Source organism: Oncorhynchus keta, chromosome 35 (assembly GCF_023373465.1).
Source record: "Oncorhynchus keta strain PuntledgeMale-10-30-2019 chromosome 35, Oket_V2, whole genome shotgun sequence".
Lineage (NCBI taxonomy): Eukaryota > Metazoa > Chordata > Actinopteri > Salmoniformes > Salmonidae > Oncorhynchus > Oncorhynchus keta.
Genome location: NC_068455.1, coordinates 66,261,166 through 66,279,251, shown reverse-complemented (window position 1 = coordinate 66,279,251; position 18,086 = coordinate 66,261,166). Strand labels below are relative to the sequence as shown.

The 18,086-nt window shown below is 42.3% G+C and overlaps 1 protein-coding gene across 1 annotated transcript; it reads left to right on the top strand.

Moving 5' to 3' along the window:
* The first annotated feature begins 758 nt into the window (after positions 1 to 758).
* Positions 759 to 12,240, top strand: mrpl52 (mitochondrial ribosomal protein L52). Its single transcript, XM_035753322.2, is given in 6 exon segments — positions 759 to 918; positions 1,156 to 1,225; positions 1,351 to 1,418; positions 11,732 to 11,747; positions 11,749 to 11,794; positions 11,945 to 12,240. Coding segments are annotated over 6 exon segments (381 nt in total). The 5' UTR covers positions 759 to 884; the 3' UTR covers positions 12,092 to 12,240.
* Positions 12,241 to 18,086: the final 5,846 nt, after the last annotated feature.

Genomic DNA, 18,086 nt, shown 5'->3' with positions numbered 1-18,086 from the left:
ACATTCTCTAGTGACACGGTTCTGAAATTTTTCCGGAGTGTATGTGTTCTCCAAGGACGATACAAAGTAAATATATCGCTACTATTTCAGTGCCTTTTTGCTTGCTACTGCTATAAGCTTCAATGCACTCTGTTTCGTTTTGGTGACGTTAACCCTGACATGAATCAAATATTTATTAAACCATTTTTTGTACTTCGGGTAGGCTCACTTTGCCAACCCCGAAGCCCCCCTGCTTGCTCCCTCGTCTTTCATTGCCCTTAACCGTAGCCTAAAATGAAACGCGCGACCGTCGGTGTGTGCCTGGCTGCCTCTCCCCTCCCCGCTATGCTCCCTTGAGTTGACTGGAGCATTCACTGAAGGCGAGTGAGAACTTGTCTGTAAAGTTGAACAGAAAAATACTTAATGGCTTACTCAGTACAGAAAGAGCAGCTGGAGCATGGGAGAAGATGGTTCAAAATCATGGCTTATCAACTTTGGGGGAAAAACGTTATATGATGACAAACTCAAATGGTGTTTGTGTGTGCAATTAATATTTTTTAAATAATTGAAGTGTACTACATACAATTAACTACTTTTGGGGGGGGGATAGTAACATTTTAAGAAAGTGTGTAATTTTACGATGATAAAATAAGACTACACCACAACCTATTCATACTTCAAACCCTTATCTGGCTAAATTGTATTTTGTAAACGTATCATCATTATAACCTGAAGTCCAGCTCATCATTGGCTACTGTAACATAACGTGATTAATTAACAGTCTTACTACAATATAACACAATTGCAACATCACACGTTGCTGCCTGTTGCTACATGGTTTCAACTCCACAACCTATCTTGACCACCATCTAGTGGTATAAATAGTTCTTACATAAAAATCCAAAATGGCGGCGCCCTTAAGGACATTGTGCTGTACAGGTGAGGTTATTTACAAGTCAATTACTTACAATTTTCACAAGATCTAATGGTAATTTTCTGCTGTAAATGTGAATATCAGTCGGCTCCCAGTTTACAATCTGTTTGTTTTTTATATTGAGCTAGACAGATCGCTAGTTACGCTAGGTTTGATTAAATGTCTAGGCAACTAGCTAACGTTAGCTAGCAAAAAAAACTAGAGAGCCTAAATGAACTGAATTCCTGATGGTCTGTTTTCAGCTTTGAGGCATTCCAGTCGTTGTTTTACTACGACGTGTGGGACACAGGCTGGAATCAAGTGGAGGACCGAGTAAGTTCTAAACGACACAGACAAACAACTGTCAGAACAAAATGAGACACACACACAATTGTAGCTATTACGGCTCTGTTTTGATATGCTTTGTTCTTTACAATTTCACATGGGTTTGTCCATAGAAATGGTCTGGCCCGCAGTGGAACAGAGTATGGCCCCATGACAGATCTCCCTGACTGGTCCTTTGCAGGCAAGTTCACATGTAGGAGCATGCATTTTTAGGTTATTTTCACATATTGTCCTATTTAAAATAACTGCTCTCAGTCCTTTTAAAGTGAACTCCTAGAAAGAAAGAAAAACAACAATAACTTATCTTTTGTATTCACACTGCCCGTGCCTTTGAATGAGGACTCAACTATTTTGACAGTTCACTTCACTTACTTTGTGGTCCTAGTCCTCTGCATTCAATTTGCTATGTTTAGAAATGAACCACAATATTTTTGCAACATTCACTCAATGCACTCTGGGTTATTGCAAAGTTAAGGACAAGCCATTCTCAGCAGAATGTGTTATCGGACAGCTAGATACTTGCAAGTCAAATGCTCCTTTAAGTTGCTCTGGAGATAGCAGAGAGAGCGTACGCCTGCATCCATATTAACAAGGCCGGAATGGAGAAGGTGAAAAGCTTCAAGTTCCGTGACATACACATCCCTGATAATCTGAAATGGTCCACCCACACAAACAGTGTGATGAAAAGGCGCAACAAAACGCTTCACCATCTGGCTGGCGAATCTGGGTTTGGCAGATGCCAGGAAAACTCTACCACTGTGGCAACTAATGTTTGGTGGAGGAGGAATAATGGTCTGGTGCTGTTTTTCATGATTCGGACTAGACCCCTTAGTTCCAGTGAGGGGAAATCTGACTGGTACAGCAAACAATGACTTTCTAGGCGATTGTGTGCTTTCAACTTTGTGGCAACAGTTTGGATGTCCCTTCCTGTTTCAGCATGACAATGACCCCTTGCACAAAGTGAGGTCCATGCAGAAATGGTTTGTCAAGATTAGTGTGGAAGAACATGACTGGCCTGCACAGAGCCCTGACCTCAACCCCATTGAACACCTTTGGGATGAATTGGAACGCTGATTGCAAGTCAGGCCTGATCGTCCAACATCAGTGCCCGACCTCACTAATGCTCTTGTGGGCCTTGCATGGAAGCAAGGCCCTGTTGCAATGTTTCAACATCTAGTGGAAAGCTTTCCCAGAAGAGTGTTAGCTGTTATAGCAGCAAAGGGGGGGACCAACTCCAAATTAATGCCCATAATTTTGGAATGAGATGTTCGACAAGCCGGTGTATATAATTTTGGGTATGTTTCTCACACACTCCGGACTCCGACGTTGCTCATCCTAATATAATGTGTGTTTTGTTGTGAGATATTACTTCACTTTTGAAGCTAGGAACACAAGCATTTCACTACACCTGTAATAACATCTGCTAAATAGGTGTATGCGAACAAGAACATTTGAAACTTTTTTTTTTGGGGGGGTGTCTGCTAAATGACTCAAATGAAACTATTGGTCACGTACACAGATTTGCAGATGTTATCACAGGTGCGGCGAAATGTTTGGGTTTCTAGCTTCAACAGTGCAGTAACACCTAGCAATAAAACACACATAATATCAGAATGGGCAATGTCAGAGATCAGTGTGTATGTATATATTACACACAGTACCAGTCAATCAAAAGTTTGGACACACCTACTCATGTAAGGGTTTTTCTTCATTTTTACTGTTTTCTACGTTGTAAAATAATAGTGAAGACATCAAAACTATGAAATAACACTGCGGTCCATCCCAAACCATCTCAATTGTGTTGAGTCATTGTCCTGTTGAAAAACAAATGATAGACCCACTAAGCGTAAACCAGATGGGATGGCATATCGCTGCAGAATGCTGTGGTTAAGTGTGCCTGGAATTCTAAATATATGACTGACGGTGTCACCAGCAAAGCACCCCCACACCATCATACCTCCTCCTCCATGCTTCACGGTGGGAACCACACATGCACTTCCGTTTACTTACTCTGCATCTCACAAAGACATGGAGGTTGGAACCAAAAATCTCAAATTTGGACTCATTAGACCAAAGGACAGATTTCCACCAGTCTAATGTCCATTGCTCGTGTTTCTTGGCCCAAGCAAGTCTCTTCTTCTTATTTGTGTCCTTTAGTGGTTTCTTTGCAGCAATTCGACCATGAAGAACTGATTCACGCAGTCTCCTCTGAACAGTTGATGTTGAGATGTGTCTGATACTTGAACTCTGTGAAGCATTTATTTGAGCTGCAATTTCTGAGGCTGGTAACTCTAATGAACTTATTCTCTGCAGCAGAGGTAACTCTGGGTCTTCCTTTCCTGTGGTGCTCCTCATGAGAGCCAGTTTCATCATAGAGCTTGATGGATTTTGCGACTGCACTTGAAGAAACTTTCAGTTCTTGAAATGTTCCGGATTGACTGACCTTCATGTCTTAAAGTAATGATAGACTGTCATTTCTCTTTGCTTATATGAGCTCTTCCTGACATCATATGGACTTGTTATTTTACCAAATAGGGCTATCTTCTGAATACCAACCCTACCTTGTCACAACACAACTGATGGGCTCCGACGCATTAAGGAAATAAATTCCACAAATTACATTTTAACAAAGCACACCTGTTAATTGACATGCATTCCAGGTGACTACCTCATGAAGCTGGTTGAGAGAATGCCAAGAGTGCACAAAGCTGTCATCAAGGCAAATGGTGGCTACTTTGAAGAATCTCATTTAAATATATTTAGATTTATTTGTTTAACACTTTGTGGGTTATCACATGATTCCACATGTTATTTCATAGTTTTGATGTCTTCACTATTCTACGATGTAGAAAATAGTCAAAATAAAAACCTGGAATGAGTAGGTTTGTCCAAACTTTTGACTGGTGCTGTATACTTATAATGTATACAAACATATAATGGTGTTTAAAGACAGTATATGAATAGAAAAGGTGTGTACAGCAGTGGTTATATACTACTGCTGGTAATTTGAATAATCCTTCCAAATTTGCTTAAGTAGTGAAGGTTTAGTGTGCCCCAAAAAATGCACAGCTCCCTACTGAGAGAACCTCTATTCTGAACTCTTTTAATAAAAAATGTCTTGATGCAGGCAGATTATTTGATAGGCTTACATGAGCCCCATGTGAAATTACCTGACACTCCCGAGTTCTCCTTCTCGCCCTTCTCTGTCTGAGGTGCGTAGTTCCCCGAAGGCAATTGATGATGAAAAAGAAAGAGTTCCCCTGGATGATCTAGACCCTCACCTACTGCAATTAGATGCAGACATCATTGCTCTCCCTTTAAATTTAACATGCATCTTTAATATCACCCTAGAATTTAATAAAAGTCCCAGGTTGTGGAAATCAGCATTTGACCTACCTCTTTCGAAAGGAGGTGATCCCCCTCTACTGAATAACTATAGGCTCATAGCTAACTTGTCTATTCTGACAAAGGTATTGGAGTGCCTAGTCAGTAAGAAGCTTAAGGTGTACCTCCAGTAAAACAATATTTTGAGTGGTATGAAATCGGCTTTCAGGTCAAGCCACAGCACTGTCACAGCAACATTGAATGATGTTCACTGAAGGTTTTGAATGATGTGCCCTGGATAAGAAGCGGCATTGTGTATATGTATTCAGACTTGTCAAAGGCATTTCACACTGGATCATCATACTGTCTTGGTGCAGAGATTGAAGTGTGTTGGGACTACTGGTCACGCTGTGTCAAATAGAACCCAGTGTGTTAAGGCAGAGCTACGTCGTAGAGCTGCGCTCAGGTGTGCCTCAAGGATCAACTTTGGCTCCCCTGTGGTTTATTATCTAGATCAAGGGGTAGGCAATCCTGGTCCTGGAGTGCTGCAGCCACTCCATGTTTTTTATTTAACCAACCTGGAAAACCAGGTGTGTTGAATTGAGGCTATCACTGAGCTTATTATCAATGTACTTAAATAGCTCAGTAGTGGTGCCTAGTTGAGACAAAATCCTGCAGTATCTGCGGCAATCCAGGAACAGGGTTGCCTACCCCTGATCTCGATAATAAACCACAGGGGAGCTTCAATTGGTCCTTGTGGTACACCAACATTGGAAGACGTATTGAGACAGCTGATGGACATTTTGATGCGGATGATTTAGTTCTCTATTCAAGTGGCAGCAGTTTGCCTTTTGGAAAAAGCTCAAACATCATTCAACAGAATCTGTACGTTTTGAAGCTTGTTCTGAATTCTAATACTAAACACTCTGAAAACCATGTAATTACTACTGTGTGAGGACATTCTATAGAGTAAGTCAAAACATACAAATGTTTGGGTGAATGAGAAGTTGAGCTTCACCAGCCGTGAAGAGAACCTTGTCACGAAACTCAAGCTGCGTATTAGGTTTTATTACCGGCACAAAGCTTGTTTTGCCACCAGAAAATAGTTGATTTGTTATGCTTTTCCCTCTGTGTTGGACTCTGGATATACTGTTCGTGTGCAAGCCTCAAGCTCTACACTGAAGGCTCTTGATTGTGTGTCATGCAGCCCTTGTTTTTGTCACCAATCGGCGATGTCTAACTACAGTGCTGTTGGGAGAACATCACTAGCAACACACAGGCTCAAACACCGCTGTTTTATCTATCCTCTCTTCTAGCTCCAAATTAAAATGCATACAAGCTCAGATCTCAATCTTATTTTATGCTAACATTCCCAAAAATGTTTACAGAGCATGGGAAAATGTCATTTCAGTACTCAGCTCTCTGGTTGTGAAATTCCCTCCCAGCCAACCTCAAACCCCAGGACCTGGTGTCCCTGGAGGAGGTCAAAGGGCAAATAGATGAACAGGTTGTTGAGACATGTAGCTGTTTCTAGTTGTCACCCCATGTCACAAGTTTGCGTTGTCTTCTGTGAGGAAACATGTTTTACTTCACACACCTGCAAACCTGCACTGTTTGCTGTTGTATTTGTGCTGTTGCCAGTGTCTGTCTGTGTTTTTGTCTCACATATTTTTTTGTTTTTAATCACAGCCCCTGTCCCCACAGGAGGCCCTTTGCCTCTTTCCAGGCCTTCATTGTGAATAAGAATAGTTTCTTAATTGACTTACCTAGTTAAAAATGAAACTGTATATACATCTAAAGTGTGTAAAACAGTATGTAAACATTATTAAAGTGACCAGTGTTCGTCGATGACTCTATGTACATAGGGTAGCAATCTCTAAGTTTCAGGGTAGAGTATGGCTTGAACAGTGACTAAGGCTAGTGGGGACTGTTTAACAGTCTGATGGCCTTGAGATGGAAGCTGTTTTTCAGTCTCTCGGTCCCAGCTTTGATGCACCTGTACTGACCTCTCCTTCTAGATGGTAGCGGGGTGAACAGGCAGTGGATCTGATGGCTGAGGTCACATTTTGGAAGCCAATAGATTGCATTTAGTTAAGATGATACCAATAATATTTACAAGTTAATATTATGTAACATAATAAATAGCAGAATAATAACTTCAGATTAAATAATGCTTAATTGAAAATTGTACTCCCAATGTAGGTTACTGCCCCTTTTAAGAGCTAGGACTGATTTTGTACCCTATGTTGTGATTTTCACCATTATGTTGTCTTCTCTCGCTATTCAAACCCCACAATCAATAAAAAGTTTATGAAGCTCTCTTAGCCTATAGTCACATATTGCAAACAAATAATCTGAACTAAAAACTCTATAGATATTTGGAATTTCTATGCATCCTTGACAATTGTTAATCAATATCCTAAAACAGCACTTTTTTCCACGAACATGCACATCATAATCTTCCTCCTTTTTGTGCCACATTTGGGTTTATTGCAGGGCAAACGGTGTTGCAGTAGTGTGGTGTGGGAATAATGACAAGCGAATTTTGGAAGCTTTGTGTTTACATTGCCCTAAAAATGGGAACCGGACCATGGAATTCAAGCGAACCAAATTCAGACCACCTCTCAAGATCGTCTCACTTCGGGGGCTCTTCTGAGGGGTCTGAGTTTCTTTGGAGTGTTCACACTGCCCAAAAAAATATTAACGAACCACACTAAGTTCCCCAAAATTGGCTGAAAAGGACAGCCTCTTGTGTAGTCTTAACATTCTGTATACTCCCCTTGTCCTAAGGGTAAAAAAAAAAATTACCCGCATTTAAAATCCGTGGACCCCACTTGTTTTTATTACAACACGCCTGTCATAGTTGTTTCCTTTACTAAAGTAGAGGATTATTATTGCTAAAGGTACTGCATAAGTGTAAACATTACTTTTTTCGTAAGAGATGGCACTTGTATAGCCTAAGAAACTAGTCGAAATGTGCAGGAAGTAGTTTTAATTGCATTTTGTTGAAGGGAAACTAATAGTCTAACTTTTTTGGCAACATAGTGATATATACTGTACAATGAGGAATTCAACTTCAAAATACCAGTCTTCTCATTTTTTTTAAACCATTGCCCCCACCCACAAGGCGTATAAACAATAAAATAAGATGACCAATACAAAACCAAAAACGTGAAGAACATAAATCAATTGACTTTAATTAGCACATGTATGTGTGCATGGACTTTGCAGATGTATTTATCAGATGTACAGCAGATAGTATTTGGTTTACAGTCATTCTTTTGGGAGCAGAATTGGCATCTCCTCCTCTTGCCTGCTGCAGCCTCAGGTGGATCTGGACAAAATTCAGCCCACTGAACAACTTTCACAAGTGCTGCTGTGTGCAGGGGAGGCGCTCCCTTCCTTGAATGTGTGGGGTTACAAGTGCCTTTCCCAGCTGCTCCAGGCACACCCTCCTCTTGTTCTGCTTATTAGGCATCCAAGTAGGATTGATATTGTTCCATATTACGAAGGCATTGTATGAGGACACATCAATGATGTTATGGAAGTTGTTGACCAGGGGCCAGTGGGCAGTCATCCTCCTGCATCTGTAAGTTCCAATCACCTTGTCCAGGTTGTCCACGCCTCCTTTATTGTGGTTGTAGTCCAGGATGATGGCTCTTCCTGTCCTCACGAACAACGATCTCAGCCGTTTTGTGAAGTGTGCTCCAGAGGACCACATTCTTGTTCCTCTTTGGGAGGTAAGAAACCAGAGTGGTGGTGGGGGTGAGGACAAACTTTTATGAGAAGGCCTCTCTCCCCCTTGTTGTGAGGAATGCAGGGGGGTCAGGCTTGTTCTTTCTAACCGTGTTAACCATGATGATCTTCCTCTTCAGGAGCTGCTGGCTGAGTTCATAAGAGGTGAAGAAATTGTCACACGTGACATTGTGCCCCCTCAGTCCATCTGTCACATTAAGTACGACCCGTATCCCCTGGTTCTTCCCCGGGCCTCCACTGGTCGGCTTCCCTGTGTAGACTTGCATCTTCTATGCATCGCTGTATTGTGCGTCACAGGCCAACTATACCTTGATGCCATACTTTGCTGGCTTGCTGACCATATACTGCCAGAAAGGACCGTGACCTTTTGACAAAATAGATTGTTTTCTGTGATACTGATAGTAATCACATAAATCAATGATATTACAGCAATACATACTACAATTTAAAATGAAAATATATATATGTATATGTATATATGTATATGTATATGTGTATATGTATATATGTATATGTGTATATATGTATATGTATATATATATGTATATGTATATATGTATGTATATGTATATATGTATATATGTATATGTGTATATGTGTATATATATATATGTGTATATATATATATGTGTATATATATATGTGTATATGTGTATATATATATATATGTATATATACATATACACATATATATATATATATACACATACATATACACATATATATATATATATACATATATATATATATGTATATATATATGTATATATATATGCCATTTAGCAGACGCTTTTATCCAAAGCGACTTACAGTCATGTGTGCATACATTCTACGTATGGGTGGTCTCTTACATTACAGATATGAATACAAAAATGTACCTCTGAATGGAACCAGTTGCTCAATCTCTGTTACTTCAGGCCCAGAGTTGTAGAGGTATGTCGCCCCACCCACTTCTCCCAAACCTCTCTTATGGTCGCCAGTTTGTCTCTCACACGTCTTGCAGGTCTTGACTCACGGTTATTAAATCGTAGCATTCTTGAGAAAGTGTGAGACTTTCAGTGGCATCGTGGCACGGAAAATCACCCTTCCACTCTCTACATCCCAGAGACTACATGTAGCCTCGCCTCAGGACCTGTAAACACCCGCTAAGATTATCATCCCTATGTAGGCACGCAGGTCAATCTCATCCATCCTTTTCCAGTTGTCTCCATATTTACAGAAACCCTCTGTCGTGTCTTTGGCTATGCTGGATTAAGTGATATGACATGCTATTCTATAAAATAATTTCTCCATAATTAATATTACCCGATTTAGCTAATCGTGTAAATGTAATTAACTAGAGAGTCGGGGCACCACAAATATTTATAGAGCTGTTATCTTCCGAATAAACTCTTAAAGACCTAATAATATTTTACATCAATAGAAGTCAATATTAATCGTCACCTTAATTCAGTCTCATCTGAAAGTTGTAAATTCTTGGTTATCTTCACGAACCCTGGCTAACAAGTTGAATCAGCAATACAAAATTGTGTTTCATTATTTATTTACTAAATACCTAACTAATCACAAGAATTACATACACACAGAATTAATCATACCTTGTTTACAAATTATGTCATAAAGGGGCGGCAGGGTAGCCTAGTGGTTAGAGCGATGGACTAGTAACCGGAAGGTTGCAAGTTCAAACCCCTGAGCTGACAAGGTACAAATCTGTCGTTCTGCCCCTGAGCAGGCAGTTAACCCACTGTTCCTAGGCCGTCATTGAAAATAAGAATTTGTTCTTAACTGACTTGCCTGGTTAAATAAAGATAAAATAAAATAAATGGAAAATGTCCCTAGCGGGTGGAACAGATGTGACAGCTGGTTACACAAAAGAAAAGGGGTGGGTTTGAGTGAAAGAGCAGGAAGACTGAGGACCAAAGGAAGAAGCTGTGCTATCATAAATACAATATTTTATGCATTCTAAATTACCGCCCATTTGGAAAATGTATTAAATATTTACTCTGAGCTGTGCTTCGGTATTTTGGGGTTAGATGGAAGGCCGTGTTGCCAAACCGAGTCCTTTGTCCTTTTGAAGAATGTCTCTGGTGGTCAATTGAATATGTTGTAGTAACGTTGTTGTGTGATAGACGGGATACTCTCCTTCCTAACCCTCGTTTGCAGCTGCTGTTGCTAACCTAACGGCTAGGAGGTATCACTGCTGTAGTGAATAAGAGTTCAAAGTTCATACCATTCGCAACCAAAGCTCACGCTGATGTTGGCTTCGTTCTGTAGGTATTATCTGAACCCTTCTGACATCGGACCGTCGTCCTCACTTCCTCGGAACAGGAGGTTACATTTTCGTCAAGGCTTTATATAGTGGAGCGAGAAGGGTGTGTCTGAAAAGTTTTATAACCCAGGTCTCTTCAAAGGGGTGGGCCACTGATTTGAGCAGAGCCATAACCTTATGAAAACCCACATCTCTCATTGGGAAGCTAAAATTACGTTTCATCTCTTCACCAATAATTTTATATTCAAACATTTCAATTCAACAACAATTCCATGTGAATCCGTTAACTCTGATGTGTAGACTTTCCACTGTAGAGTTTGGCATCCTATCATTGATGAGAATGTCCCAGATGACAAACTGACATCATATTCATTAAGTACCACCGCATATGTTCAATTGGTCGGATTTTCCAGAATATAGTTCATTTTCCCCCCACCTTCTGATGTTCCCAGAATCTCTGTTAACCAAGGGGTTTTCAAATTTCACATCAGTAGGGTAGAGAGAGGAAAAAGGGGGGAAGAGGTATTTAGGACTGTCATAAACCTACCCCCAGGCCAATGTCATGACACTTTCAAATGTGTCATCTCCAGGATGATTTTTTTTCGATGGCTGGTGTGATGAACATGTACAATGTTGAGGTGATGTCCTGTGCAACTGCATGTCTTGTGGGCCCTGGGGTCATCCTTAAGACATGTTAACTGCATGTCTTGTGGGCCCTGGGGTCATCCTTAAGACATGTTAACTGCATGTCCTGCCCTGGTTGTCATATGGTGGCAAGAACCATGTTATTTTGCTGTTCTTTGACAAAAATGTCTCTCTTTCAGCTTGGGGGAATTTCTTCATCTGAAGATGATGCATTGTGCTCTGGGTTGTATTCTTCCCCATCTTCAGATTCCTCTTCTAAATCATTGTGCTCTTGTTCCTCCTTGGACAACTGAAAAATCAGATCTATGACCTTTTTGGGCACTGACATGTGCACTCATGGCTTCAGCAACGAGTGCACAAGACAACACAAGGGTTAATGTGTCAGGAACCTAATGTATGGCTGTTCAATGGAGCTGATTGTGTGTGTGTGTGTGTGTGTGTGGTTGGGAATATGATTTAGGCCTACATGATATGATTGTTTGTATTTGTTTTACACACAGATGGCCGGCCTGCACCCCCTGAAAGGACAGCTGAGGAGAAAGCAGGAGAGAGAGACGTTAGCAGTCAGTATCTTATGTTAACCTTCTATATTACCTCCATAAAGTTGAATATTTAATTTCAATACAGTTCACATATGATGTCCTTTCCACCTCCTTTATATTTCTTCTCCTTTTCACTTCCTCTTTTCTCATCTCTTTCTCGGTCTCTTCCAGAGACGTGTAGTGAATCTCAGCTCGGAGGTGGATAAGGGGATGGAGGTGTGGAGGGAGAAACACGAAGAAGCCAAAAGAATGCAGGAACGCAATAAATCTCTTCTGCTTAAACCCAAAGGAAACCTTTTATTGAAGAAAAATAAGTAATTATCACATTTTCTGTTCTAGCCCACTTGAGTTATTGACAAAATGGAGGAGATTTGCGCAGTTGGTGTATGGCATTGTCTTTCCATTTACGTTTGTACTTATTTAGCCCTTTTCATTGTTTTCTGAAATTAAACTTGAATGTAAATCCACTGCCTACTGTTAATCTGTCTTACTTGTTCTTGAACTTCTGTATGAAAATATATTAGGAACATGCCCTTTCGTCTTATTACTGTGGCTTAGTTATTAACAATAGTTTGAGCAATATATTTATTTCCCTACTCCATGTTCTCCTTTCCCCACTAGAATGCAGCATTTTACCAGTTTAGGTCAATAGCAGTGCTTCGTCGCCATTTTGTCTCCAGCAGTCTCTAGTCTAGAGCAGTGGTTCCCAACCAGGGCTACTAGGACTCCTGGGGGTACTTGGCCTATCCACAAGGGGGGTACTTGAGAAGACTCATGATGCCATAGTCCTACTGGTAAAATGCACACGAGGGAGTACTTCAGGGGTACTCCGGGTAGAGTAAAATTCAGTTGGTACAGTAACTAAAGGGTTGGGAACCACTGGTCTAGAGGGAGTGCTGTGGGGGCTGGTGAAAAGAGGAAGGGGTTGTCAGACAGAAACGTGACATTGTGCAGCTGTGTGTTTTTGTATCTTCACATCACATGTAGGCCTAAGCTATGAGCGACAACGTTTTAGAGTTAATGTGTTAGAAGCTAATGTTGATGTGATAGAAACTAATGTTAAAATATGAATATGTGGTATTACTACGGGTAGCCTGCCTTCAGACTGCCCTCTTGCCACTTGGCGGTGTTGTAAAAAGTTCCATTGTGGGTGTGAATCAGTCTCCTAATGAAAAAATGGCGGCGCAGTGTAAGACTGCAATCAAAGTGTGCATTCCTGTGTAGCCTACTGTAGGTGACACACTTTAGACACCGGGAAAGTGTGTTATGAGGCAGTGTGTGTGTGCCACGCTGCTGTCTGGTAAGATGATGAAGAGGCTGTTCCTGAAGACATGGCAGTTTAACCATCTCTGAAGTGATCCCACCGGCATCTCCCGGTGTTAAGCCTCTGCTGTGTGTGTGCCACTCTAACACAGTTTCCCAGTTCACGTCCCACCAATGCTGCTCTTATACAATAGACTAGAAGCTAGGCTAAGCTAAGTGATACGAAGTCCAGTTCTAATTTCTTTTTTTTTTTCTTGCTCTTTCTGTCACAAGCGTATGGTAATTTTGAGTACTAAAGGGGTACCGTAGACTGCCCTCATTAACCTTGAGCTTACTTTGTATATGTAGCGTCAGCTGTAATTTAGAGTGACTTTGACTAACCAACAGTCTGTGTTTACAAAGTGAGGTAAGGTGCTTAAGCTCCCAGTCTCTCTCTCTCGCTCTCTCTCACAACCTTTCTACCTCTCCTCCCCCTCCCTATTTCTCTCCCTCTCTCTTTTTCTCTCCATCTCCCTCCCTTTCATCCTTCTTTATCTCTCCCTCATCTATCTTTTTCTTGCTCTCCCTCTTGCCTTCCCTCTCTTTCTCTCTCGTTCTCTCCCTCTCTGTCTTCTTGCCAATCTCAGCAGAGCACCACTGTAATTAAGGCGTGCTAGCCACTAAGTTGCAGATTTTTTTTATTGTTTTTTTGTGTTAACTGTTTGTGGTGTCAATGGGTGAACAATAGAATTGGAATATAATGATTCTACATTCTGTGGGATGAACAATGAGCATTAATAACAGAGGACATGTTCTGTAATGTGTTCGAACCATGTACACAGAGTATACCAGATATGAGGAACACCTTCCTAATATTGAGTTGCACATCCCTTTTTTGCCATCAGAACAGCCTCAATTCGTCTCAAAACTGTTGGGTGTGAAAAACCCAGCAGCGTTGCAGTTCTTGACACAAACCGGTGTGCCTGGCACCTACTACCATACCCTGTTCAAAGGCACTTAAATATTTTGTCTTGCCCATTCACTCTCTGAACAACACACATACACAATCTATGTCTCAATTGTCTCAAGGCTTAAAAATCCTTCTTTAACCTGTCACCTCCCTTTCATCTACACTGATTGAAGTGGATTTAACAAGTGACACCAATAAGGGATCATAACTTTCACCTGGATTCACCTGGTCAGTCTGTTATGGAAAGAGCAGGTGTTCTTAATGTTTTGTACACTCGAGTGTATTTTGTTGCTGAATACAAAGTCTCTCAGACTGATTCTCTCACTTATTCGCTCCCTCCCAAGTGAGATTTGTAAAGCATTGGAACAATGGCTTGGCATGAACTTCACACCCGTATTCACATTGTTCTACTACACATTTAATCCAACTTAACATGTCCTTTGGAAGAACCCAGAGGTGTGTGTGAAACAGCCAGGACGTGTCTTCTGGAGAGGAACAAGTAGAACTCTTTTCTTCTTGATTCCTCTATTCTCACTTCTACTTCTTACTGTATTTCTCTTCTCCCCCTGTTCTCCAACTTCCCCTCCTCTCCACTCATACCTCTCTCTCCTCCCATCCTCGTGTTGTTTGGGAAATGAGAACCAGATGTTGCTTATTGTGCAGAAGTCACTGAGGGGGAGAGGAGGTGGGGTGAGGTCAGTCTGCTGTAGTGAACAGCAGCACACGGTGGTAGAGAGGAAAGGATGGATGAAGGAAAAGACAAGCAAGGAGGAGAAGAGGGTCAAGAGTTCTCATCCCCCTGATGTGGTGGGGTAGTGTTTTAGATTCAGCTAAAAAGTTACTGCGGCCCTATGCCCACAGGCTTGAGATGAAGCCGAGAGGTTTCCTGACAGATATGACTGGGCCAGGGTGAGGGAGCCTGTGCAGATTGAGAGGTGGGTTGTGGTTTGTGGAGGGCCTGATTCAGCAAGTCCTGGTGAGGGTGTCACCTCCTGACAAGTGTGTAACCTCTGTGTTATGTTGAGTTACATGAAATCTCAGTCTCTCGCTGTTGTACTTGTCGGCCAACTGTCCTGTTGATAGTGCTGTGCTCGATATACTGGAGAGGTTGTGGTTTTCCACTTCTTGTTTTTCCAGATGGGATAAACAGACACTCCGACTGCAAAGGAATGTTCTTCTCCCTCGTTCTGCCATACAAACTTCCATGGCTGTGTCTTTGGGTGTGTATGTGTGTTCATGTGTCCGTACTTGTGTGAGTTCAGAGATACTTTAGAGTGTGCCTCAATGTAGGTTACCCAAAGGTTGAATTGCAAGCAGCTGGCCAGCCCACTTCCTGGCTGGGTTAGGAGTGCTGAGGCTGAGGTCTGAATGTTGTTGGGGCGGGGCGCCCATCTAGACTGACTAACATCGCTGCCTGCTCTATTTCTCCGGAGCACAAATCTATATGAGCGTGTGTGAGATGCTCTCCCCTCACGAAACATTCCTCCTCTCTGAGCCCTTTGTCATATGTTTACCATACATTCTCCCTCTTCTCTTATCCGTTCATCCCAGCCATACTTTTGTGAATGTTTAAATCAAATCACAAACTGTATTTTACATGCTTGGTGAACAGCAGGTGTAGACGAACAGTGAAATGCTTACTTATGGGCCCTTCCCAACAATGCAGAGAGAGATTTTTGTTGTTGTAATAGAGAAATAATAACACATTGCGTAGCGATAACTTGGCTATATACACGGGGTACCAGTACTGAGTCAATGATAACTTGGCTATATACATGGGGTACCAGTACTGAGTCAATGATAACTCAGCTATATACACGGGGTACCAGTACTGAGTCAATGATAACTCAGCTATATACACGGGGTACCAGTACTGAGTCAATGATAACTTGGCTATATACATGGGGTACCAGTACTGAGTCAATGATAACTCAGCTATATACACGGGGTACCAGTACTGAGTCAATGATAACTCAACTATATACACGGGGTACCAGTACTGAGTCAATGATAACTCAGCTATATACACGGGGTACCAGTACTGAGTCAATGATAACTCAGCTATATACACGGGGTACCAGTACTGAGTCAATGATAACTCAGCTATATACACGGGGTACCAGTACTGAGTCAATGATAACTCAACTATATACACGGGTACCAGTACTGAGTCAATGATAACTCAGCTATATACATGGGGTACCAGTACTGAGTCAATGATAACTCAACTATATACACGGGGTACCAGTACTGAGTCAATGATAACTCAACTATATACACGGGGTACCAGTACTGAGTCAATGATAACTCAACTATATACACGGGGTACCAGTACTGAGTCAATGATAACTCAACTATATACACGGGGTACCAGTACTGAGTCAATGATAACTAAGCTATATACACGGGGTACCAGTACTGAGTCAATGATAACTCAAGTATATACACAGGGTACCAGTACTGAGTCAATGATAACTAAGCTATATACACGGGGTACCCATACTGAGTCAATGATAACTAAGCTATATACACAGGGTACCAGTACTGAGTCAATGATAACTTAGTACTGGTACCCCTTGTATATAGCTTATTATTCAGTACCGAGTCAATACTGGAACACTGTGTATATAGCTAAGTTATCATTGACTCAGTACTGGTACACTGTGTATATAGCTAAGTTATCGTTGACTCAGTACTGGTACCCCGTGTATATAGCTGAGTCGATGTGCAGGGGTATGATGTAATTGAAGTAAATATGTAGATATAGGTAGGGATAAAATGACTAGGAAGCAGGATAGATACTAATAGATACAGATGGAGTGTCGGAATGGAAATCATTTTGAGAAGATAAATGTTTGTAATACTGCCTAGTGGGAGAAATGAGTTACAGTATGAGATGGAAATACCAGGTGACATGGAGAGGGGAGAAGAGAGGAACAGATGTGGGACGAGGGAGAGCGAGGGAATGGAAAGTCTGAAAGAAGATCCACATTAGAAGCCACTAGAGTGAAGCTTGAGAAAGTTATGAACAAGTGTTTAATGGAGCGAAAATTATTACATTTTGTAAAGTTAGAGAGATCAGAAGTATCTGTTGAATGGATTCCAATCCAAACAGAGCTAGATTCTGAAGAATCTCCTGCAAGAGGGCACATAAACAGTTAAAGGATGTGGAGAGAAGAGAGGAGAAATAGAGAAAGGGGATGGGGGAATGGGAAGAGAGGAGAGAACAGAGCAGAGATACTTGGTGAGGGGTGGTGGAGGAGAAAGAGTGGTTTCTGTTAGAGACCTCATCAAAAGAACTACTTTGCAGCGGGTGAGGAAATATGGCTGAGAGAGAGAGAGAGAGAGAGAGGGAGGGAGAGGGGGAGGAAATGCTAGGGGTGAGAGAGGGAGGGATAGGGGTGTGAGAGGGAGGGATAGGGGTGAGAGAGGGAGGGATAGGGGTGAGAGAGGGAGGGATAGGGGTGAGAGAGGGAGGGATAGGGGTGTGAGAGGGAGGGATAGGGGTGAGAGAGGGAGGGATAGGGGTGAGAGAGGGAGGGATAGGGGTGAGAGAGGGAGGGATAGGGGTGAGAGAGGGAGGGATAGGGGTGAGAGGGAGGGATAGGGGTGAGAGAGGGAGGGATAGGGGTGAGAGAGAGAGTGGAAGGGAGAGGGTGGTAACAAGTTTAGACTGTTTCTTAGTATACGTTTTAGAAAATGTTTCGTATCACCCTCCCTCCCTCCCACCCTCCCTCCCTCCCACCCTCCCACCCTCCCTCCCACCCTCCCTCCCACCCTCCCCCTCCCTCCCTCCCTCCCACCCTCCCTCCCACCCACCCACCCTCCCACCCTCCCTCCCACCCACCCACCCTCCCTCCCTCCCTCCCACCCTCCCTCCCTCCCACCCTCTCTCCCTCCCACCCTCCCTCTCTCCCTCCCACCCTCTCTCCCTCTCTCCCTCCCACCCTCTCTCCCCCACCCTCTCTCCCTCTCTCCCTCCCACCCTCTCTCCCTCCCACCCTCCCTCCCTCCTGCTGGGTTGGGGCTGGATGCTCAGATGTTTTAAGAATTCCAGATGGCGTTAATAGAACTCAGTTGGAACACTGCACTAAGAAAAAC